We start from the raw sequence: 26,487 nt of genomic DNA on the forward strand, positions 1-26,487 counted from the left end.
TTGAGCTCTGTACATCTGAAGCTTCTTAGATAAAAGCGAACTGAACAGCACAGCTTTTATTCAACTCAGCTTTAATTCTAAATAAAGTAACACAAAAGTAAAGCTACAAGCACTAGAAACCTGCACCAGACAGGCAGAGAGTTGGGTCACTACACTGCTATGGCGGCCATGAGCCATGACCACATAATTAAATGATGGAGTGAATTAATTCCAGCTTATAAACAAAAAGTTTGCAGTGCTGTACATGTCTAAAGAGGGACTTTTGAGGTTGTGTCACCTACTTTAGTATAGTATAATTTACAAAGGTCACTTAACCCTGGGCTAAAAGGCCTGTCCAGCTTCAAGAGGTTAAGGCTAATAAAACTTAACAACAGATGACTACATGGGGCCCAGGCATTCACCATTGTCAAGGGTGCTGATAAAAACTGAAATCATTAACTTGTGGACAGCAAAAATAAAAGGGAATTTAAGATTAAGCATCTTTACATAAATTGTCCTTAGAATCTGAAACGACCAAGTCATGTTGCTGAAACAGAAACCTTGATAGTTTTTAAAGAGTATTTGTGTGAGATATTGGGACAACTGGCTTATGCTGGTGTCACACTTCACAACTCGACATTATTCATAGTCAGAGAGCAAATCTAAATTACATTATGCTTTTATCCAAAGCGACTTACATAATCAAATAACATTAGGCTGGGGCCTGTTTGTTCAGCAAGTGTAGTATGACAGCTAACAAAAGCTGATTACCACAAGTGAAAAAGATGTAATAATTAATAAATATTTAATTGTAGATTACAATTGATACGGCATTTAAACTTAAACAACAAATTAACCAACAACATAAAATATCACAAAGCAATTGTTTTTTCCTCTTTTCAATTAGATAGATATTCACAGGACAGATGGGTCTTCAATCATTTAATTTATACTTTGAGGGAGTCAGCAGAATGGATGGAGGTGGGCAGCTCATTCCACCAATTAGGAACTACACAGGAAAAGAGTCTGGACTGAGACTTGATGCCACGCAGAGGCGACATCTCCAGATGATATTGTCTGGCAGACCTGAGTGGGTGAGAAGGAGTATAGGACCTCACCAGTGTCTCCATATACTCAGGTGCTGACCTGTTGACTACTCTGTAGGCAAGCATCAGGGATTTGAACTTAATGTGTACTGCTACTGGGAGCCAATGTGGCGACCTGAAGAGAGGAGTGACAAGCACCCATCTCGGCTGGTTGAACACAAAATGTGCTGCTGCATTTTGAATCACCTTAAGTGACACACTAGCACATGCTGGTATTCCTGTCAGCAAAGAGTTGACAAGACCAAAGCCTGAACCAGACGTTATGTTGCATATTCTGTCAAATGCAGTCTGATCTTGTGAATGTTACACAGAATGAACATGCATGAATGAGAAATGCCATGCAGAACATACAAACTCCATTCAGACATTGACAGGTGTGAAGTGACAGCATTAGGCACTGCAACACTGTGACATTTTAATATTCTATTTACTAGAATAGTCCACTTCCATAAAAATTTAAAAACTTGACTCTCTCTCTTGTTGAATGTTCTAACGGGGAAAGTAAGTCTCAAGTAAGAATTCTTCCAGGGTCCCTTACTGACACACACACAATTATTTGTTTCTTTTAGTGTTCCACCCAGTGTGGGATGAGCATCATCTTGATGTTTTAAGAAATCGTAAACCAATGAGTGGTGCTGATACTGAACCATACATTATGCAAACAAGACTTAATTGCTCTTCACTTTGAGGCCCCAAGTATGAGATAAGAGAAGAGGACAGCTTAGCATGGACCTGGACCCCCTGTAAAAATTTTGCAAAAAAAAAAAGAGTCAATCCAACAAGTGGTGATGCTGCTCTCTCAATTCCTTGTCAATTATTTTCTATAATATTACATACGCTGTGACTTAATAGTTATGGTTGGGAGAAAATCCAAAACGTATACCTGTGGGACTCTTTGTCCATGTCTAGAATCTTAAAAAAGAGTAAACACTCCGTTCTGTGCCTTTGTGTTGTATTTCATGGATCCTCACAGTAGATATATCTGTAGGTGGAGTAGATGCCATCTTTCTTGTTACACTTGAGATGCATTAACACTAGAATTACCAAAGCATACGAGAAAACTCGTAAATCCAGCCCACCTTAAATCCACTCACACATCTCCATTCAGCGTCTTTTGTCTTGTAAATGTGTTGATAATCCCAAGCAGCCTGCTATACCATCCCCCCCACTGCCGGAGAAACTGCAAAAACCTCTCCCAATTGAAGCCTTGTTTATTAGTGAGCTAGGTACCTAGGCTAAAAACTATATTGTCTGTAAGCGGTGCTGTTTTTTTGAAGGACAGGTGATTGGCAGGATGATGCCGGACTTCGTTGTGTATTCAAACAGTGTCATCTTTCGCCTTTACGCCTGGTGCAGCTGCATTGTTCTTATTATATGTGAGTGGACGTTTCTTGCGGGGAGGCCTTCTGTTCTCTTTCTCTGATCTGAGTTCACCTCTGTTATAGCACGTCTTTATTTGAAAACAGCAGTGTCAGATCGGGGCAAGTGTGAACGTGACTGAAAGAATAAAACTGAATAAAAAAAAACGCTAACTTTGACAAGCACTATATATTTACAGCGGCTGTAACAAACACAAATCAAATGTATGTTTTTATTGTATAATATTAACAATAAGAGCAGCTCTCTGCTCAAAACGGTAAACCTGAGAAGCTGCCAACATCGAACCCAGAAGCTCTTGATTGGGAGTCAGCAGTTCTTAGCATTGCAATATGCAAGCTGTTGTATGAACCGCCTACCGTAACCTGCTTTCTTTTTTCTTCGGTTATATTCTTGAATAAAAGCTCACTTGTTTTGTTATACTTGTACCTTTTGTGAAAGTGTTGATTTCATATTTGTATTTCAGGCTTCACACATTATACATTTCATGTCTACATTTTATCAATTATTACTAAAACATGAAAAACATTTCTGTGTTAATGACGTTTTACATAGGTTGTTGTTGACACGGAACACACATGAAATGTATGTATTCCAAATGATGATGTAGGCTGCTTTTTTACCCTATAAAGCTCCAGCACTTCACTCGAAGTTAAACACTGAGCACTGAGAAGCTTCATTGCGAATTGTACAGCAGCGGTGGGCGGGGAGATGGGATACCAGGCTGCTTATCGGCATGTTTACAGGACAAAAGACGCTGACGGAGAGGTGAGAAAGGATTTAAGGTGGGATGGATTTACAAGTTTTCTCATAGGCTCTGGTAATTCTAGTGTTAAACTCTTTTAGAGTGCATGTCGACTAAAGTTGACATCCAGAGGCAGAGGACAATAAAAGATTTAAATTTCAGTAAAACTCACGGTTACGTGATAGGTAGACCCTCTTTGCTTGGAGGACTGTTAGACTCATTGACTTGATGTTGAATCCCTGCATGTGCAGGAGCTGTGTAGAGTAAATTACATCTAGAATGACTGCACAAAGCAAATTCTCTGTACACATTATTTAGTTATTTATTTATTGTGCATTATTGCTCAATCAGACTCTGAATTATCAAACTCCAATTCTGATGCAAGTGATCAGGAGATCAAAAAATGAAAGTCAGGTACCTGAATCAGCTGATCAGTCCCGAGATGATCGTGCAGCTGACACACCAATGATGATGCTCACCTAGGAGGACCACACTGACATTGATCTGTGGGGGGCAAACTGGCAAAGGGACTTCACCACACGACGTGGTGTGCTAGCGGGCACTACGCATTACCAGCTATTGCAAGCCTATGACTGATGAGCAGCACAGGTATGTTGTAAGTATGTGAATTTAAATACTGTAGGGGCTCATGGAGCATAAAACAGTGACATTTGGTTTATGTTAATTTATACGTGACACCACTGCTTGTGTGCTTTTTAGAAAACTGGGCAAAAAAATAATTAGCCCTAAAAGAGTTAATTATTTAAAAGATGACAGCATCACCGTGAGACTACATAATTACTGAAAAGACCGAGACTTTAAAAGACAAGACAAACTGAAACCATGATACCAGAATTAAACAGGACTGCATGGCTGCAATTGAAAAAATAAAATGAAAAAACAAAACACCAAAAACACAAAGAAAACACAAACAGAAAACTAAAATACGATTTATTTATTAACAACAAGCATCTGTGGATTTACCAAGTTTTCTATTGCACTTTCAGTGAATGACCTCCATAAACTACATCTGGTATAAAACTATTTACAGGTAAAGAGGGGGCTCCTTTTGTCCTCTAAGCACATCACCATTGTGGAGCTGGCCAGTTTGAAAAAGTGACACATAAAGAACAGTTTACTTTCACATTATTGTAAATCCACAGTGCACTGTTACTTTAAATATTTCATTCTAGATTATTTCCAAATTATTTAAGAAACAACTGAAAACAATTACCCCAGTGCCAGTGGCACAGAGCACATAAAATCAAATCTGGGCAACTTAGTAATTAGTATGATAATAATAAAAAAAGGAAAACAGGTAGACCAATAAGTGGCACTGAAAAAGACGTGTACCTAATGGGAAATCTCATGTCTCCTTTTAGACCCTTGGGTTTGTGATACTGTAATAAAAAGATCTAAAATGTCATTCAGAATCTTCTAGGGAGGGATTATGAAAATACAAATATATACATTTGACTCACAATGGTCCTACTGTGTAAAAAAGGGAACAGTTAACTCTACAAATTGTTGGAAACTACTTTAAAAAGGAAGCTGACACGGTGCATGGTGTTAGCTGCTGTAGTGTTGGAAGAATTTCAGCTCTCTCTCCCAGTCCGATCTCAAAGCTAACACTTGAACCAAATAGCGGCCTTCATCAAGAAGGGTGTCTGTGGATCAGCTACAATTGTAGTGATGGGCCCTTTCAGCTTTTCTACTCACTGAAAGCTTTAAACATGGTGCCATGGAGCTTTAGAATTTAGCTATCACATAGAGGGGCTTCAATTAAATGTAATTAAAAAAAACCAAAAAAAAACACAGGCTTCAAAACTTCTGCATTGTTTACTTCACCCCTCATGTTTGCACATCCTACAGGGAGATTGCTTTGTTCACTCATGAGTATTCATTGGTGTAAATGGTCGGTTTTCTAACCTTTCCAGATGCATATCAAAATGTGGTTGTAAATTCAATATTCTCTTAAAATTAAACTGTTCAAAAATGTGCAAACAAAATCAAGACTAGTAGCGAGAGCAAAATGGTACATGCGACTTGTATCAGTTTTCTCATGCCTTTTGGTCAACTGACAATTCAACTACTAAAATCTACCCAAATATGTCATAGGACTAAATATAAAATGGCAGCAAAGCACATTCAAACATTTCTGGAGTGTTTTGTCTCTGTGCAAGTTTTATAACGCTCATAAACATCCCTCAAAAAAGGGAGAACGATCTATCCTTTATAATCAGAAATGAAAATGTTAACACAAGACATGATGTGTGCTCTATTGCAATCTTAACTCTCTAACATACTAGTTATCTGATTAAGATTTCACCATATAATAAATAAATGACAAAGCACATTGGAAAAAGGAGGTCAATTATGCTGTTTTCCCAGCAAAAAAAAAAAAAAGATTCTGAAAAATATTAGTAAAAAGCAATATGGACAATAACATTTCTAGAATGCTCTTGAATTTAAATAACACTTGCACAAAACACAATTTATGACGTCCTTTGCTCATGAAACACTATATACAAAATGAAGCAAAACAATTTGTTGTTTTTTGTTTAAGTTTTAAATACAAAAATAATGATGTGGTCATATTAGTACATTTTAGATATTGCCAAATCAGACAAGTTTCGATCAAAATTTGAATAGAGGTGCTAAATTATGAAGCAGTAAAACAGCCTGCTCAACTACTAAAATGGATCAGGCCAAAATGCAAAAGTTAAAAATAAAATTACAGTTGTATTATGAAATTCACAGTGAAATACTTACTTACAAAAATGCTAATTACATCTGACTGCGAAATGAGAATTGTCTTTAAACATTTTCTTGGGGACTGTTGTGGCAAAAGAGAATTCTTCATACAAAACACACCTGATGTCAGAATTACCTTGTATGCACACACAGCCAGATGGCATTTGATGACTTCATTGGTGGATCATTAGGGCAGGAAGCAACTGATCATACATGTAGTTGTTTGTATTTTGTTTTTTTTCTGTCTGCAAGAACGTACAATAGAAAGTTCTTTTTCATCTCCAGACCTCCTTTCATTAATGTGATCTTTGCTCCTTCTAATTATTACAAGATCCTTCAACTGTTTACCTGTACTTTCAGTTTCTTCTTATGATGCTGTTTAAATTCATTTGTAGGTTATATGTTATGAAGCATGTTACTTCAGCCTTCCATTTCTCTGCAAAGAAATGCATTACAGGCTGTAAAGTCACCTTTTCTGATTTTTAGTGAAAACAGTTAAACTTAGATGTAGAGAATTTCAGTTAAGTATGTTGAACTTCTATCTTCCAAAGTTCTTACTGGGCAAACATGCATAAGGAGAAAATGAAATGTCCCATCTGGAGCTATTTGAGTGATGAAACTGCAATATTCAGTTGCAGTAAAGAATTTCATTCAGCTTGCTAGTGAGGCTTTATAGATCTCATCATGAACCCGCACCCCAACTAGTCCATATGAAACTATGGAGTCTGAAAAAAGCTGAAATGACAAAATAAATCACTTCCATTTGCTGACTGCAGACTTCCAGGTTTCATTGGGGTTCAGCGTCCACTGCCTTCTGAGCACTCAGTCATTTGCTCTCCTTTCTCCTAAAACAGGAAGAGATGCACTTTAGTTTCTTTAAATTGATTCCACAGTTCTTTTAAGTGCCACACCAATGACCTTTTAATATGTTCACCAAAGTGTCTTTAAAAACACAGAATAAGGATGCCATAACATTTGGTTACATACAGTTCTTAAAATGTATTTATTGAACAAAGACACAACACAATAAAAACGTCTGTGCAAGTAATGAAGCAGTTGAGCAAAGTTGTAAAAAATATAAAAGGAAAGTAGTCTTCAAATACTGCACACCCCACCATGGCATGTCCATGTTTTCATTTTCATTTCATTTATTTATTCTATCTACAAGCAAGTCTTCATGTACTTATTTGGTAAAGGTAATTTACACTAATGGTGGATTAACTCAGCACTGGCCAGAGCAGCACATCTACCTTCCAAAAAACAAGGCTCGTAATTCTGGACAAGTGCAAAGCATAAAAGAAGGAAGAGAAAATAGATAAATAAGTTCATCTGAAATGTATATATGCATGTAAGCTTTAATTCACTAAGGAGTTATGTAAACAGTGTGTGTGTTTGTGTAGATGTACACACATACCTGTATATTTACGCAACTCCTTAGTGAATGAAATAATATATTAAAGCAAAAAATGTTTTTCTTATATACAATACATGTAAACAAACACTCTGTCCTCATTGGGAATTAGTTTTCCTTGCTTTTAAGTATCAACACACTTTAATTTAACCTTTGCCCTTGAGGTTTCTCTAGACCAGTTTTTCTTAACCTTTTTGGACTTGGGACCCAGTTTCTTCTATTTTTGTTTAGTGACGACCTTTTATTAGCCAGTAATTTTAATTTAAACTAACCAACATTTTCCCATGAATGGCACACATTAACAAAAATAATAAATACATATTCAACAATTGAATACAGCATACACAATAATTTAAATATGCCTGCTACTCATTCAAAAAGAACTTGACTCATGGGTGTGTAATACTGAGTCACGTTTAGCGTCCATTTGTCTTTTTAACGAGTAACCTGGGCTTGTCTGATTTTCACAAGCTTGTCAAAATCGGGATAAGTGAAGAGAGTGCAGAGAGAGATAAATTTTTAGTCTGTTGGTGGCTGACTCAACTAAATTTGGCAATTCAATAAGCAATGAGCCATTTCTGTGTTCCTGCTGACTTGTTGTACAAACACACCAGAATGTTTTTGTGAAGCTTCAAGATTTTCAGTTTCATTTGAAAATGTTGAAAGATTTACTTTTTTAAGTACCATGTTTTCTTTCCAATTGTTTTTAAAGCTGAAGGCTTCATGATTTGTTTGGCAGTACCACACTGTTGACAGCGCACAATGGTTGTTGCTCGCCATGCTTCACAGTAAAAGTAAATCTATACCTTAGAAAATTTGGGTTTTATGTTCTTTTAGCATTCCTGTTTAGTTCAGGTTTTTGAGATTAATTTTGTGAGGCTAATAAAGAATTGGAAGAGTTGTGAGTAGGTGATGATACGGCATATTTGAGGAACTTGCCCATGTTCGTTGACTTTCTTAATGAAGTGTATGGTGTACAAGAGGTTGTCATCTGCATGTAACTGGCCTTACGTCAGTCGTTTCAGTGCCCCAATATGCTGGAGCAAAATGTCCCTTTGACTGGGTGCTGAATTGAAATCTGAAATCAGTAGCCCCCTAAACCATTAAAGTAATGGCTGATTTATTTATTTTAACTTAACTTAATGATCTATTTAGGGTATCCAGCAACTCGTGGGTTGTGAAATACTACTCTAGACCAAGGAACATATGTAAAACTGGTCCATGACAAAAAAAATGACAAAAATATCCAGCGAAGGAAATAGATGAAATGGCACACATGCTTGGATGCCGAAATGCAGTAACAAAATGAATGCAGTAATAATACACACATCTACATAAGCCTTAAAATCTGTATTCTGCATACAGGGTGTCCAAATTGATGTTCCTGGTGTGTGTTTATTTCTATACATATTCACTGCATTCATTTCTGGATGTAGCATAGCTTTATGCTATACATTATGCTACTTGGAGATATACAGACGAGATTCAAAATTGTAAAATGTAAAGTGTCCTCCATGACCCGTACATAAATATGACAATAGTAAGAGGGCACATCTGTATCAAAGTAAATGTCACCGTTATAAACTAAGAAAAACAGCAAAACATCAACATGAACAAAATCAAAGACAATCAAAGCTAAAATTAATTTTTTCACTGAAACAACTAATCTGCAGATACAACACTAAATTATAGTATTTAAAGTAGAATTTTATGGCTATGGTAAATAATAGGGGGACTCGACCCATGTGGGTGCCATCTAATGCCCTCCAGTGACTCTGTTGGTGTCTCTTAATGCGACACTTACTTGACGTGTTTGGGCTCTGGCTGTTGGTTCACACAATATCTGTACTTGTAAGAATCTCAGCTCATTGCTTTGAACAGGGTTGTAATTACTATAACTGTGGATTGACAATAAGAAACAACTAAATGGCCCCCACAAAAGAAAAGGGAATGGCTACCAAAGGTGCCTTTCTTATTTAACACTAGAATTACCAGAGCCTACAAGAAAACTCGTAAATCCGGCCCACCTTAAATCCGATCACAACTCTCCGTCGGCATCTTTTCTCCTGTAGATGTACCGATTAAGACAAGCAGTCTGCTATTCCATCCCCCTAAAGTCACAGAACCTTCATAAAGTTCTCCCACCTCATGCCTTGATTGATTATCTAGGAATGAACTGCTGGAGTTTTAGAGTGGAAATGATAGATCGTTATCAACATATCAAAGTGACGGTGAGATATGAAGAAGGCAGATTCACCAGCGTTTGTGTGTCAGCTTTTATCCCTCCAGATCAGATAATCTCCAGGTCCATTGTCTTAAAACACAACTCGCATCTACAGTCATTCCCAGTTTCAGATAAAAAGTAACCGCGTCAGATCTGGGGCAGGGCATGTGGGATGTTGTATTGTGATCGTGACTGAGAGAATAAAAGTAGAAAAAAAAACGCTACAATTTACAAGTACTATTAATTTACAGTGGCTGTTACAGACACAATTTTATACAATAAAAACATACATTTGATTTAACAATAAGAGCAGCTCACTACTCAAAGCGGTAAATTCGCTGGGAAGATGATTTTGAATTGACGACCTCCAGATTATAAGTCAGCGGATCTTACTGCTACACCACGGAAGCTGTTGTATTGTACTTGCAACTTTTCTGAAAGTGTTTATTTGATATTTGGCCATCAGCCTTCACACATTATACAGTTCATGTCTACGTTTTGTTATTTATTACTAAAACATGAAGAACGTTTCTGTTTTAACGATGTGTTTACATAGATTATTGTAGACACAAAACACATCAAATTATTTCCCCTTACAATTCTGGGTAGTTCACTCCCAGATAATCAATCAAGGCAGGAAATGGGAAAACTTCTTGCCCATTCTGAGGCGGTGGGGGGGATGGAATAGCAGGCTGCTTGCTGCTTGGGCTTATTGACACATTTAGAAGACAAAAGATGCTGATGGAGAGGTGTGAAGGGCTTTAAGGTGGCCCAGAGTTTTTTCGTTGGCTCTGGTAATTCTAGTGTTAAAAGTTAACAACTAAATGACATGCATCTGTATTTTGCAGAGATTATATGTTAATCAGTAGCGCCATTCCACTTTCAGAACTACTCCTGACATACAATATGATGGCACTATTTCAGAATACACAAAGATGCTGATGCAACAACATTCCAGAATCATTAGATAATAATGCCAGTGTCATTTTTACATACTTTTTGTTGCATTTTTATGGAGATAACACAAAACAAGGCAATTCAGGAGATGTTGTCTTGTAAGCAGTTGCTGGCCTTTTTATGTATGTCTGTTTTTGCACCACCTCAGTTGCCATAATGAGAAGTGGGAGAATTCTGCCCTAATCAACACACATTCTTTAGACGAAGCACTCAGTGCATGCAAAGGGTGAAAATAGTCTTGGCAAAATTCAGATAAATGGCTAATTAACAGTTAATGCTTTACAGCATTGTACTGTACATATATACATGTATCTGCAGCAAACATTATCTATTTCAAATAAATTAACGTTAAAAAGTATAAATAAACTGCTTACCTGAAAACTATTTAACATTTTCATACGTTCCGAAAGAGCTGAAAAATATATTTAAAACATCAGTGAGCATCAAAAACTATTTCCATAGACTTAAATAAACTCATTCCAAAAAATCCAATTTAGAATTTCCTTTTCCTACACAAAAACTTTAGTAAGGAAGACAAAGTACTGCTGTCACATTGAAATCCTATTCTTTGAATATACAAAAATACAGCTCAGTTCTACAGTACATAATTTTCAGAATTAGAAACATACTGTATCACATATCTATGATCTAAAAGAATTAGATACTGTATCATATATCTATGATCTGCTTCTCGCAACTGAAAGGATATGGTGGATGTTTGCTGATTGGCCGACCATCCATAAGCGTTAACTGATAGGCAACCACCCAAATAATCAGATCGAGTCTCAGACCTAAGAATGTAATACTCTGCTCTTCACTCTGTCAAATAAGCAAACTAGCAACTGTGGCACAACATCAGAGACTTCTCTTCAGGCGTTGACGTTCAAGGTTCGATCCCCATAAGGGGATATAAAACTGCGTACACCTGATGGCGTTTTGTACTCTTTGTATTATTTGGCAGATACTGCATCACATATCTATGACCTGCTTCTCACAATTGAGAAGACATGGCAAATATTTGCTGGCTGGCTGACAAACTACAAGCATTACCTTGTTGGTAAACATCCAAATAATCAAATTGCTACTCAGACCAAAGAATAATATTATATATATATATATATATATATATATATATATATATATATATATATATATATACAGTATATGTAATCTAATAATATAATTGTATTGGGTAAGGACTACTGAATTACTATTTAAATCATAAAGTTATAATACCAATAATAATTATAACCAAACATTATTAAGCCTTGGAACCTAAAAATAAAGTGTGTTAATATTGGTAAGTGTACAATGTAATAATAATAAAGGGAGATTTTGAATATTTTAAACAGATTGACAACTCCACTTTTGCACACTTTTAATAGCTGTGTTTGGCATAAATTTAGCTCTGTGTTTTTCAGACCTCTTACTCACCACCACTACAATGAATCCTGAACTCAGACGATTTGTTCAAATACAGCAGATATGGTTAACATTCAGCAATTCAGTTCACATGTTCATCTGCTCAGTTTCTCGACCACAAATTCAGTTAAAGAAACAAACCTCTCTAGGGGGTGAATAAACTAGCAATTGAACGTATGTATTGGTGAGTATTTTCATTCATTAATTTCAGTAACGTGAAATTAATTATTTTACGAAACAATACACACAGATTTTGGAGTATTTTATCATTTTGACTTTCAACTGACCAAATGTATTTTTTTAATTATAAAAATTATTGTCCTGTCCAGTGTTGGTTTGTACCTTGCACATAATGCCTTCAGCACTCATGGACCATGAAGTTAAGAGTGTTAGATAATGAATGAATGGATGAATGTTTGTGTGTTGGGCATGGTGGCACAGTTGCATTGTTGACTCACAACTCTAAAAAAACTGTGCCCAAATATTGGCATTGTGGCTGGCTGCCTGGAGTTTGCATGTTCTCCGTGTGTCTCCTTGGGTTCAGGTATGGGTACTAAGGTTTCCTTTCCCCTGGGATGTGTGGGTGTGTGCATGAAAATGTGGCCAGACCGGACTTAACTGACTAATATAAATGCCTATGTCTAACGGGTTACCAAAGATTCAACAACATATTTAGCTACAACAAGAAAATAAAGTTATAGACGGGACACTCCATAGCTTTCAGTCTGTAGGTGAAGGGCTGATATATGTGGATCCTGGAAAGCCACTGTGTCTGCGCAAGTATCACTGCAGTCAGTCACTTAATCTCTGCCAACAGATATTTTTAAAGAGATTAGTTCAAATGAAAACCTGCAGCCACTGCTGCTCTTCTGGATTTGGACTGAACACACCTGAGTCTCACATCTAAATTTTACATTATATTTCAAATGACTGATTTGAAGTCTCGTCTTATTGTTAGTTAATGTCCAAATTAATTAGGCCACTTAGCCCTCCTCTTCATTGATTTGTATCTGAAAATCCCTTTTTTTCCCCATGAAGTATATGGAAACAGCTATTTCATGATGTACACAGAGGGATGCAAATGATAACAATATAAACTGTACAACATGCATGCACATACACACACTCATAAACACATACAGTGTGTACACATATATATACAGTATATATAGTATATGTGTGTGTGTGTGTGTGTACATATGTGTGTTTATAAATAAACATATTCATTCACAGAGATCCATGCACAGAATGAATCACATGTGCATAAATAGTGCTTATGTTTTATTTTTTTTAACTTACATCACATGTTTTCACCTGATTTCTACCTTGTTGTTAATCAAAGTAAACAGTAACCACTATTCATGCAAATTTTGGCAAAACAGAAAATCATGCTGCAATAAAAGAGTGGTGACTCAGGAACAGAAACTCTGAAATAAATCATTTTTATAAATTATGGAAAGCAGTTTCACACCATAGAAAGCAAGAACGTCAAATCACTGTAATAATACAAACAAAATTTATTTCATGAAAATGCATCAAAGTGAAAAAAATGCACAAGAGTTTTGAAAATTTCCAGCAATAATTAAATATTTCATTTTCAGAGGTAGAGATGAATTTATCAACAGAGGAATGAGGAACACTTTAAATTAAAATGCCTCTTATTACCGTGCACTTAAATTATAATTACTTATTAACTACTTGCCTAACTACAGTGCAACCAGGCATAACTACCATGTGCTTACTGAGCAACTGTATATAACAAGACAATGTGGGCAAATGCACAATTAAGTATGGAATAATAGAGAGAAGTGTGTACTTAATGGTATCCTAGTTACAGTGTACTTAGGCATGGTGTGCACACTGAAATAAGAGGCTCAAAGCAAAGTGTTGATGAGGAATCAATGAGAATAATTGATCACTTTAAGGATTGATTACACTCACAGCAAGCGGGTCAGCAGCAAAAGCAGCAACGCTGTTTCTCATCTCATTCTCACTGCCCCTTAAGGGGATCAATGAGATATTACCCAACCTGGCATCAAGGGGAACCCGTGATTCTCTCATTTTAACGGAGTCAGAGGGCCACACACTTCCTTCATGCTGTAATGACAAAGTTTGATAAATGTTAGAAACAAAGAAACTTTCAGCAACCTACAAGTCATTATTTTATTAGGCTGGTTTGGCAACTTGCAATAATGTTTTCATAAAATGCTAAAAAGAGTAACAAAATAATTTAGTGACACTCTAAATAAAGTGAAATTGAGTGGCCACTCTATCATGTCGTGTGCACCTGAACTAGCCTACTGTAGGCTGAATGAATGCCATCTTCACACTGAATGTTTTGATAGTGCGGAATAAAAAAGAATGCAATGTGTGTACCATTTACAAGAAGAATTGGCATACTGTAAGGCAACATTGCTTGAACTTTAGCAGTAGTCAACATTGATCTTTCTACATTTTCATGGTCTGACCAATTATCTAAATGTATGTATAAGCATGGTTGGTTGTAGCAACTACTTGCCTATAAGGCTAGCCAGGCAATTCCATAAGTGTACTGATTTTAATCTTTAAACATTAAATTCATTCATTAAAGCAATATATAAATTCGTCATTTTAGTAATGTTTTCACTGGCTGTTCAAGACAGAGTTAATGAATCATTTTAGAGTTGTGCAGTCAAATGTACTACTAGTCTAGCTGTACACTTACTATGATGATATTTCACAAGCTGTACGCTTAGCGAAACTAAAAAACACCTACCTGTATACTCATGAAAGTAGCAAACCACTCTCTCATTTCTGCCTGGGTATCACAGCACAAGTACCTGGCATATAAATAGAAAACAAAAATACTGTAACAATTTTACAACAAACATTAAACACAAAATAGATAACATCTTAGTAAGATCGATGAGACAATAAATTACCCTTTATCACTACCATCAGCAGGCTAACCACTAGAACACAAACTAAGAGTAAAGGCAGATTTTGAAGATGTCTTGATCATGGTGGTCCATTGCAGTTTCTGGTTTCTATCTGGACTCCTGTTTACAATTTAATTTTCTATAGTAACTAACCTTGGTCAGATTCAAGAAGAACAGAACATGTTATCATGGAGTCTCATTTAACACACAATGTAAAACATGAAGATGATTGTTGTAGTGAAAATTTTCCTCCAGATATGAAACCACACAGATAAGTTTGATTCACTTGAACAAGCATATTTGCCCCCTCCTCTGTCCTGTAATTCTGAACACAGTTAACAGAGTGAGATTCTCCTCCATCTCTGCCAGAGCCGAGAAAATCAGAATATGAGATGGAAGAAGAGCTTTATTTCCGTACAAAACTTATTTTGACATATGTACTACTGTATCTTCATATTTACTGAATTTACGGATATTTTGCTGTAACGGTCGTATCAAACACATAAAGCTAAAACTGCATTAGAACACGTGACTAGTCTTTCAGCTCAACAAGCTTATCCATCCTATTCACCTAAACTGTCCAAAATAACATCAAGTCAAGATAGGAATGTCCCTAAAATAAAACTAAAGGGGGCTTCAAATCGTGACCTGATATTATTTGGGAGAATCTAGGAGGATAATATGGACGAGCTTGTTGGTCTAAATGGCTTGTTCCTGTCACAGTTGTTCTAATGCATTTTCCTATATGTTGCACAACAAATACATAGAAAGCTGTGAATTAAAAAAGCATTTAGATATGATGATAAATTAATCAATTCCATTACCACTGTATTTCACATCCAAAAACTCCTCAATAAAAAAAAACATTACTCTCATGTTTGATATTTTACAACACACTGCAATGTCATTTTTAACAAGTTACGCAAACTTAACTGCTTACAGGAAATATTGTGCATTATGGGTAGGTACACTAAACTATTGCAACTAGCAATTAGGCAATCTCAGTCAAAAAACAAATAAACACATTAAAACAAATATAGTACATTTCACGTAAAACATCTTATTAAAGTCTAGCACCCTGAGTCAGGCTCAGAGCTTCTCCATCTCTCACTCACTATCAGATAGGAGTTGACCATGTTAAAAAAGATGTGTACATTTACTTGTGATCAGATAGGATCAACCTGCTTAGGGAGGAGGTGAGAAATTAGGAGCAGTTCCCTAAGTGACTGATGATTAAACTCCATAATCTTATACAGCCACAGCAATGCGCACAGATTTTTGGGCACAATGCAAATACTGGGGGCATATTATCTTTGCAGCATATCTCAGATACTATAACTAGTCAGGTAGTCATTATGCAGTTAAAAAACATTTATAATCAAATTTTTGTAAAGAAGTCAGTTTATCTGATCCTTCTAGCCTTGATTGCTCATTCATTTATTTCTGGAAAAAGGATATAGGTCAAAGGAAATGCTCCATTGGTAGCATAAATCATGGCCTGACTGTCTAAGTTGTCTCATTAATGGAAATGTATATGTTTTCCGCCATAGTAGAAGGAAAACTAGTAGCGGTGCACCACTATATATCAGTTGACCCAAGTCTCACTGCAGCTGTAGGCTATTCATTTTTCTGTCTTTCTCCAATTAAACAGCTTTTAGAATTCTTTCATCTTCATTCTCCAGCAACTCCTTCTCACTGGTATATTCTGGCTAACATCAATAAAACTGGTCAAGAAAACGCAACTTTTCATCATATGATTTTTGCAGTCAGATGTATTGGTGTTTTAAATTACTGGTTGTTTTTCTAAATGGTTTGAAAAATAAAATTTCACAATAGCATGCACAAAATCGAGTACCACTGCAAAAAAAGGATGCAACTTTAGCATTCTGGTTAGCACGGGAATCATTCGAGTACAGAGAGACGTGATCAAGCAACAGGCACTACGCACTCTCAAAATGTCAGCGTAAAATTTCAGTTCTGTTTATATTTGCTTGGTGTGTTTCACTGAGTGCAGGCGCAGAGCACATTCCTTACTGCATTATGGTCATCTTTGATAATTTATAATAACCATGTTGTTTCATTCTTGTCATGCTGACCTATTAGTTGCAACAGAAAGGTGCTTGGGGGACGTAAAATTACTACATACAGGTTCACTTGACACAGCAAGTGTCTCCAAAAAATTACTACACACTACAGACATGATAAAATAACCATAATTTCAAAATCAAACTTATTATTTAAAAGTAGATGAAGAAATTAATTGTGTTTGGGCATTAGAAGCCTGGCATAAAACATGGCTTTCAATCTAGCATTGTATAAACTTAAACATCAGTTTTTAAAAATGATATACAGTACATATTATAAATACATAATGCATACGTAACAAGAGTAACACAACAGCTCACAGAAATAGTTGAAAGAATTTGAAGAAGAATACATGCAACATCTCAGAATACAGCAGGTTATAATTAGCAAAAATCAAAGAGACAAAAGTCAACAGTCTTCCCAGCGAGATTTAAGGGATTGAAAGGTCAGAAGCACAACTTCTGACGCTATCAGCAAAAAACTAAATTACAACAAGCTTCTTTATTTAATTTTATAGCCTACATTTTGTTTGAAATGAGCTAACAGTTCAAACCACAAACATATAAATAGCAAGGAGAAAAGGGAAAAGAAAAAGCAGAAACAAAAATTATGTGTACTGTACATTCCATTCATGGCCTCTAGTGGACTGAATGTACATTTAAAACAATGACATCCGGACATGACAGGACAGCACAATCACTTAAGTACAATAATGACAATTTGGAAAAGTCTGAACAATGGGATAGTATTTCAAAAAATATGAGAGAGAAAAAGGAGTGTTTTCATGGGTGTCTGAAGCTTTACGCCTTTTTATTGCCTTGGCAAAAAGACTCTCAGCAGTTAATGTGATTTCTGTGCAAAGTCAGGAAAGCTTTTTAAGCATAGGATTCATGGAATTCTGTAAATTCCTACACACTTCATTTACACTTCCACTGGTGTACTCACCACTGTTGCTTCTCGTGCTTTTCATTCTCATATACCACTGTAAATCCCCAGCTAAGAAAAAATCAGTACATGTTTAAACTGGTTAGTTTCTAGTATAACAGCATTCAATCAAACATGAAAAACATCCTTAGAAACAGACAAATTGAATTGGGCACAACTTATTATGATTATAAAAAGCAATTCTGGCCTTTATGGCCATATACAGTGCTGAGTTTCAGGATTCTAGTTGTTATTTTAATATTTAAAGAAATGACTATTATTATGAACTGGACTACTAAAGAATAAGGGCCATGTTGCACTCAAACAACTTTGCAAAAGCATGTGAAACTTTTTCATCTGCACACATTATACATTTCATGTCAAAATTTGTTCATTAGTACTATAACATGAAAAAAGTTTCTGTTTTAAGTATGTGTTCAGCATTTCCTGTCATCCTACAGTTACCCAGATCATTGCAGACATGGAACAGACTTGAAATGCATGTATTCCAATTAACGATATATTATTCACCCTATACAACTCCAGGCACCTCACACTCAGATAGACAGACTTGAGCTGGGAGAACTTTTTGTCCAAGTTGAGCTGCGACGGTGGAGGGATGGGACAGCAGTCGACTTGCAGCTTGTGCTGACTGACACATTTGCAAAACAAAAGATGCTGATAGAGAGGTGCGAAGGAATTTAAGGTAGCCCGGGATTACAAGTTATTTCGTAGGCTTACTGCACATCTTTACTACCTCTTTTAAAAAAAAAACTATTTGACCTATCTATTACTGTAATCTATTCCAGTTTGGCTCTGTGTGAGTGGAAATGTGTATATGAATGGACCCGACCACAAAACTGAGCTGAGCCTCTATCCAGTGGTATTACCTTTCTTGCAACCAATGCTTACAGGGTAGGCTCTGGCCTGGAAGGAAATGGCTTTGAGAAGGGCCGGTTATTGCTGTTTTCTTTGTTTTTTTTTTACTTTTTTTTATGACAGACACGCTCTAGTCCTTACTTTCGGTATAATTATCTTGCATTATTTAGTTACAAAACACTTTTTTGTCTTTTTAGCCCCAATGAGTATTGAGTTATGTTGAAGACATATATTTTACATATTAATGGGATGTTGTGAGGAAGTTTATGTTGTATGTTTTTAATTTTCATGGTGTATAATGAACTCTTATTATTCATCAGGCAGAAAAAAAGTGATCCAAGGTGATGTTCATAGTGCTAGGAGGTTTTTGAGTGGTATCATTTATTTACCTCTGTGCCTTCAATGTTAATTTTCACAAGAAACCATTAAAATAACATAGCTACATTACTAAAAAATGGGTTTCTAAGGAAACTAATGTCTGTTTTGCTTAACATCATTTTGATAAAGTTAATGTTTTCAGGAAATGCATTACACAAGATTAAGATCTCTGCAATCCTTTCTCTTTCTCTCTCTGGTCTTAGATATCAGATGTGTCTTTAACCTCCAAAACAAATTGCTCACCAAAAACTATAACTTTTTACTAAAAGAAAATTTGTGATATGCATCTGAAATAATATATGCCTCTAAACATCAGAACAGGCCATTTGGGCCAACAAGTTAGCCAATCCTACTCATCTAATTTCTCAAAAATAAAATTGAGTTGAGAATTGAGGGTTTCGAAAGTCCTACCACACTACTTCTTAATGTTCTCTATGTGAATAAACATTCTCTAATGTTTATATGAAATTTATCCTTAACAAATTTTCAACAGTGTCCCCATGCAAAGTAATACCTGGGGTCCAATATGTTTTTGTTAGTATAAAAACATTTTAAAGCAAAATTTCACAGAATTATATGCAGTAAAAGAAATACATTACATGTGAAAAAACCTGCAAGCACCATTAAGCAACATTTTGCCAGACCGTGCATTGTAATACAGAATAATGCGTGCTGCTGACTCCCCTGTCTGTGACTTTTGTTTTAGATTCTTTCCATTGGGAATTTTCTGATTGCTTGACAATGGCTGAGCTCCTTTGATTATGCCTTATTACTTGAGCAAGCCTCTCATTCACGTCATGTCCTTATTATGTACTCTGTTTCTAGTTACCTGCACTGGTACATTTATTTTCATTTTAGTACTTGTTATTTTTGCTCATACAAGTATTTACATTGACATCTTCCATATACTTCCAACTTTCTCCAAACCATCTGCTGACACTCTAAAGAGCCTCATTATCCTGTGCCTCTTGACACCTTAGTGTGTCAGTGTTTGTAATCTTTCCACACTGCAGAATATAGTATAATTCAAACAGAATTTTATTTGACACAATTTATTCTGACCTATTAAAAATCAATATGTATAACTCTTTTCAGAAAGTTCTTAATGAATATTCACAATTTCAAAAAAAAAAGAAGTAATTTTACAGCAGTAGCTTAAACTAATAAAAAATCAGTATATTGAAACTTACATTAAATAATTTCTCTTTAGAATTGTTAAAATACATAACATTCTAAAGCAATGCTATTTTGTTACAGAAAACCAAGCAAAGCTTTGTACTTTAATAGAAAGGCAATAATGTAAGACTAAATTCAACAATTATAACAAGCAAATTATATTACATAATTGAAAGTAATTAAACAATTCTTGAAAAGTACCATTAAATTAAATCACAGCATGTTGAAGAACCAGTTAAGAGTGAAATTTTATGATATGGTACCACCTAGTGGTAATCTTGCATACTACAAAGGTAGTAGACCATTTGCTCTTGTAAACATTTTTTCACTCAGTGATACTAGGGTGTTGTACCATGTTAGCCATTTTGAATGTAGTGAAAAGTCAAGCACAATTACAACTTTTATTGGCTAACTAAAAAGATTACAATATGCAAGCTTTCGTTCTTTTCTTGCTTCTTCAGGCAAGATGTAAGTCAAGCAAAACAACACCTTTTATGTAATCAAGATATAGGCAAGATGTAGTCTGATTACATCTTGCCTGAAGAAGGGGCCTGAGTTGCCTCGAAAGCATGCATACTGTAATCTTTTTAGTTAGCCAATAAAAGGTGTCATTTTGCTTGACTTTTCACTACATTCACTCAGTGAAAAATGTTCTGAAAATCCAAAATCTACTGAGACTACAACTTGGCAATTAAATATTGATACACTATGGAGACTGATTTACTAACTAACTACACTGGTTTAACTAACTAATTAGAGATGATATTAATAAATTAACATTAGCAATTACTGCTAAGGTCATGGATAGCCTAAGAATCAGCCACAGCAATTTATTATAATACCAGTAATTCTACTTGGCTTCACTGGAAGAGTGATAAATGGATGTTACATGCGTAAAATAAATAAAAAACAGATATGACACTCGTGGTCTCCTCATCAGAAGAAAAACATGTATTTTTAGTATTATTTAGCATCTAGTGCTTCTGAGTTTATTATGCCTTTGCAAAATTTCACTGCGAAATTAAGTGTAAAATTTTGAGAAATAGAACTACTTTTCCAGCAAAAAACAATTCACAAACAACCATAATAATTATTTCAATAGCATTAATACTAAAGTGTTATAGAGAATGTAGATTGCATCACACTTGATTGCTGTGTGACAAATGATGGTCGAATGGCAGACACACCTAATGCTCCTCACTGAGCTGCAGCCCTGGCAGATTTCATGAAGTGTCTGCCCCCTCACTCCTGCTGGCTCAAAAGACTTTTGCTACTCCAGCTTAAGCATGGATCACATTGCAAATTGGTCATTTGCTCACTTACTATTGTCTTAGACAAAAACTGAATATAATCTGTTTAATTTGTCATATAATCAACAATAGAGTCATTGAGTGGCAAATGTAAAAATCTCATTCTTGTCCAATGCGCTTAACTACTTAAAAATTTTGAATAATTACTGTGGTCAAGATAAATTCATGTTATGTTCCACAATCATTCATAACTCATTTGAAGTAAACATCATGTCAATATCATGTTGTGTTCTGGAGATATTGAGGTTAAAATGTGCAAAAGTCCAGCAAGTAGGGCAAATTTTACTGAGGTTGTCCCAGTTTAGATTTTTTTCCAAATATTTTTATGTAGAAAATGTAAAATTCTATTAGACTGTGTTCAAAGTTAGACTATACCAGAAACAACTGAAAAGTTTTGTAAAATTGGTGCAGTGGTTTTGGGTGATACTTCGGTGATGGAAATTCAATTTTACATATAAAAATAAATAATGGATATTTACATCGAAGTGCCACTGTTTATATACTTTTAATTACTTATTGTGCAGTATTGCATTTATCTGCTACCCTCAAAATCATTTGCCTAATTTCATCATGACAAAGATTTCTTAGCATTTAAGGAATGGATCTACTTGTACCATTTAAAAAAAGTTTTTAGAAAATTTAGCAAAGCAACTACAGTATGCTTTGTAATTCTCACCATGTTGGAGGTCGCAGTTTCTTTTTGATCCCCTGATACACTTTAAGAGATTTGACTGACCACTCCTTCTCCGGTCTGTGACTCTGTTGAAGACAAAAAATGGACAAGTTGGAAAAAAAAAACATTTAGTGTATTGTTTTATTTACAGTGTTTTAAATTAAATTAGATTTATATTTGTACAGTATTATGAACATTAAACAGTAAAAAAAACCCACAAAGATTAATGTCTAAAATATTCAAAAGATAGGTTCTTCACAAATACATTTTTATGCCTTTAAATGTATATAGTACAATGCAAGATAAGGATATTCACGGTACGACACAATGTTTATTTTACACATCATTTTAATGTCCAAGCACTTTTCAGATCTTTATTTTATGGGCAGCACGGTGGCGCAGTGGTAGCGCTGCTACTTGCAGTAAGGTGACCTGGGTTCGCTTCCTGGATCCTCCCTGCATGGAGTTTGCATGTTCTCCCCGTGTCTGTGTGGGTTTCCTCCGGGTGCTCCGGTTTCTTCCCACAGTCCAAAGACATGCAGGTTAGGTGCATGGGTCATCATAAATTGTCTCTGGTGTGTGCTTGGTGTGTTTGTGTGTGTGCCCTGCGGTGGGCTGGCACTCTGCCCGGGGATTTGTTCCTGCCTTGTGCCCTGTGTTGGCTGGAATTGGCTCCAGCAGACTACCATGACCCTGTGTTAGGATATAGCAGGTTGGAAAATGACTGACTGACTATTTCTTTTATTCTATATGATTAAATTATCTGCATTTAGTCATCATCTTGAAAATTGTGAATAAACACTACATAAACCACTATGTTTATTTTTCTTTCTGGAGATTTCTTTATAAATTGTGTACTCATTTGTGTGAGCAGGGTTTGTCTGATAAGAAGATAGTACTTAACAAGTTCAGACTGAAAATATTCCTGGGGATGGTATGCCAAAAAAGAAGGCTGAGGACCTCTTCTTTCGAGATCCAACAAGATAAATGCAACATACAATATTTAAACCGATCAGTACAATAATAAATAATAACAAAAGCAAAAATACAAACTGACAGAGACCAGAAGAAGCCATTATTCTTTAATTAGCAGACTCTAGCTCATTTACAAAACAAGCAGGGAACAACAAAGAAAACAGAAATATGGCAATTGATATTGAGAGGAAGCAAAAATACAAAATATATCAAAGAAATTATTGTAGAGCTTTAAAAATCAAACAGACATGGTGACTGTACTGTACAGCCCAATAGATGCAGTGGTACATTAGTTAAGAATTCAAAGATCTACTGAAACACTTAATTGAAGGGAAAGGAAATAATTTGCAGTAGAGATGTGAATATAGAAAAAGCCTAACTAACTGATCCAGGAAGAAAATTCCAGATTAACCACAAAGCTTGAATGAACATGCGCCTCAAACTGTGTGACACCTTAAAGATCAGAAAAAAAGGCCATAGGAGGTGCCAGAAGTATAAGTTGAAAAATCTCAAGTGCTGAAGCAAATGGAAGAGTTTTAAGCATGACTTGATATGCAGTATAGAGGAGCCTTTCCAAGGGTAATGTTTCCAACAGTTCAAGACAAATCTTGTGCAGCAGCTTTTCAGACTTTTAGTGACCTGTTGATTCTTTGTGTGGGAAGCCAATCAAAAAGAGAATTGCACTAGGTGAAACAAGAGTTGAGAACAGCTTACAAATAATAAAAAATAGAACTTCAGTATATGGGAAATTGTTTATTCTTATTCTGATTACATTATTTCCAGATTAAACTGACCTTTGCTTTATACAAAGGAAAAAAGTATTAAACCAACTTGTGGTAGTGAAGCGAAAGCCAGTATCTCAGATGAAATTGTAGATTTACCTATCAGTTTACGTCCCTATTCTCTGCTGTGGTCAAGACTTCTAGGCAGTGGCTGAAAGGATGAGAGCATCCAGTTGATATGGTTTATACATGGTGTAAAGATAAACCCTGGGCTTTGGCCCTACACTACAGTGTCCCTTTGGTCTAAGAGGTGAATCAAGAAAGTATAAGGCCTGCATAACTTTAAGCTAAAAGATAAATGTTGAGTCTCTCTGTCATTTCGTTTGTCCAGATACCATGACAAATCACAGACTAATTAACTTACCAAGACAAAGAGCCACCTGGTTATCTTTGCATAGACTTGGATGCCTAGAATCTAGCAAGAGCTGCTCTCATTTCAGGTTGTATTGGATATTATTTGTCACACTTATTACTTTGCTTCTGTTTAGGGCACATTAGGAATCAAAGGTTATCTATACTGCATGAATTAAAGTATAACCTTCTCTTCTGCTCATTTTGATTTGTGACAGGCTGGAAAATGTGAATCTACAAGGGATTTGGTGGGGATTTCTGGACACACCGTTCAGGCCTATAGAGTCTGAAAGTGAAAGCAGGGTTACCCTAGGACCCTTCCACGATTAGAAATTAATCTACTATGGAGATTCTTGGTTCCTGCCTTGTAATGAAAGGTGCCCAAATAGGCAGTGAATTCCAGCAGCCTTAAGTCTAGATTAAGCAGGCTCAAATAAAATGAAGGCATGAATGAATTGATGGTTCACAACCAAGCTTAGTACTGAAAATAAATGAATATGCTTAAGTTAAACAGTTTTTTAAGAAAACAATTATTGAAGTTAAATCCCTTAATCATGAAGAATATTTTATATGTCACAGTGTTTCCTCTCCAAATAAAATAACAACTTTCGCTATTAGACTCTTTATGCCAGAAAAGAGCACAAATAGAGAAAGAGCTCTAATTAGTATAATTGGTATTATGTATTTTATGTAGGAAATATAAAAAGATGATGATTGAATTTTCATGTACGAATTGTAACCAGTTGATAAGAGCACACAATCAGCAGCCTGTTTTCAACTTTATGTCATTTACAAAGTTACGAGGTGTGGCAGAAAAGTAATGAGACTGATTTTTTATTTACCAAAGTTTTTATTTTTTTCAAACATCAATGTTATCCCCTTCAAAGTAGTTCCCTTGGGCAGCTACACACCGATGGAGATGTTGTTCCCACTGTTGGTAGCAGCGCTGGAAGTCTTCAACCGGTATGGTCTTCAGCATGTCCGTTACACTCTTTTGGATGTTTTCTAAAGTCCCGAAATGACGTCCTTTGAGGACATTTTTCAGTTTAGGAAAAAGGAAAAAGTCACACGGACTGAGGTCAGGTGAATAAGGGGGCTGGGGAACCACAGGAATGCCTTTTGAGGTCAAAAATTCTGTTATGGAGAGGGCAGTTTTTCTGCACCATTTTGGCAGAGACCTTTCGCATGTGCAAATGTTCAGTCAAAATTTGATGAACGGTAAATCTGTTCAAATTTAATTGTTCACTCAACATTCTTAATGTTAAACGACGGTCTGATCTCACAAGAGTGTTCACACGTTCGATGTTTTCATTGGTTTTCGAAGTTGAAGTCCTCCCTGAACAGTGTTCATCTTCAACATGTTTTCTGCCTTCCAAAAAGTGATTTGTGCAAGCGAAAAACTTGAGCTCGGGATAAAGAACGTTCCCAATAGGCCTGTTTTAACTTTTCAAACGTTACACTTGCCGTTTAATGGCACAACGTTGCTCCAAATTCCGCTGTTCCATTTTGCGTGACGCACAACCAAAAACACAACTTCGCTAAAAGCAGTCACAAAAATCCCGTACTTAACGGAAGGAGTTGAAACTCGCACTGAGCTATGGGAGGGTACTGATACACGTGCTCTATCAAGGACAACAGCGCAGCGTTGCCAGATCGCTTGCAGTGTTGCCAGTCTCATTACTTTTCTGCCATGCCTCGTATGTTCGAAAAACTTTTTGCGGTAAATGAGCTTGCCAAGTTTCACTGCAATTTCAAACCTTCCATTTAAAACTTAAATTGTCCTGTGAAATATTTAGATGTCCATTCACTATGTGCAATATGAGACAAATTATTTTAAAATCGAAGCATAAATCTAGCCACCTGAAGGCTGAATAGAAGTAGGACTTTGTTCTCGGCAAGTTTTTACTGAAACCCAATATTTTGTATTAATATTTAATATAATGATTAGCTTTACTAATTCAGTTGTCTACTTACAGCTCTAATAAAAATCAAGATTATGACACTGCAAAGTTATAGAATTGAATACACCAAACAAGGTAAGTCATGCAAATATTTTCTGGG

The 26,487-nt window shown here is 35.8% G+C and overlaps 1 protein-coding gene across 9 annotated transcripts in view; it reads right to left on the bottom strand.

Annotated features, from left to right (window-relative positions):
- Nucleotides 1-4,141: 4,141 nt before the first annotated feature.
- Nucleotides 4,142-26,487, bottom strand: part of LOC120523933 (arf-GAP with Rho-GAP domain, ANK repeat and PH domain-containing protein 1) — a 391,846-nt gene continuing 369,500 nt past the window's right edge. For 8 of the 9 annotated variants that reach the window (XM_039745649.1, XM_039745646.1, XM_039745647.1 and 5 more), the window contains 6 exons: nucleotides 22,322-22,404; nucleotides 17,924-17,974; nucleotides 14,731-14,794; nucleotides 13,917-14,072; nucleotides 10,928-10,965; nucleotides 4,142-6,806 (listed from right to left, as the gene is read on the bottom strand). In XM_039745649.1, the coding sequence (XP_039601583.1) occupies nucleotides 10,948-10,965; nucleotides 13,917-14,072; nucleotides 14,731-14,794; nucleotides 17,924-17,974; nucleotides 22,322-22,404 (372 nt within the window). In that variant the 3' untranslated portion in view covers nucleotides 4,142-6,806; nucleotides 10,928-10,947. The remainder of the gene's footprint in view (nucleotides 6,807-10,927; nucleotides 10,966-13,916; nucleotides 14,073-14,730; nucleotides 14,795-17,923; nucleotides 17,975-22,321; nucleotides 22,405-26,487) is intronic. The other variant, XM_039745652.1, reaches the window with a different exon arrangement.

This window comes from Polypterus senegalus, chromosome 2 (genome assembly GCF_016835505.1).
Source record: "Polypterus senegalus isolate Bchr_013 chromosome 2, ASM1683550v1, whole genome shotgun sequence".
Lineage (NCBI taxonomy): Eukaryota > Metazoa > Chordata > Cladistia > Polypteriformes > Polypteridae > Polypterus > Polypterus senegalus.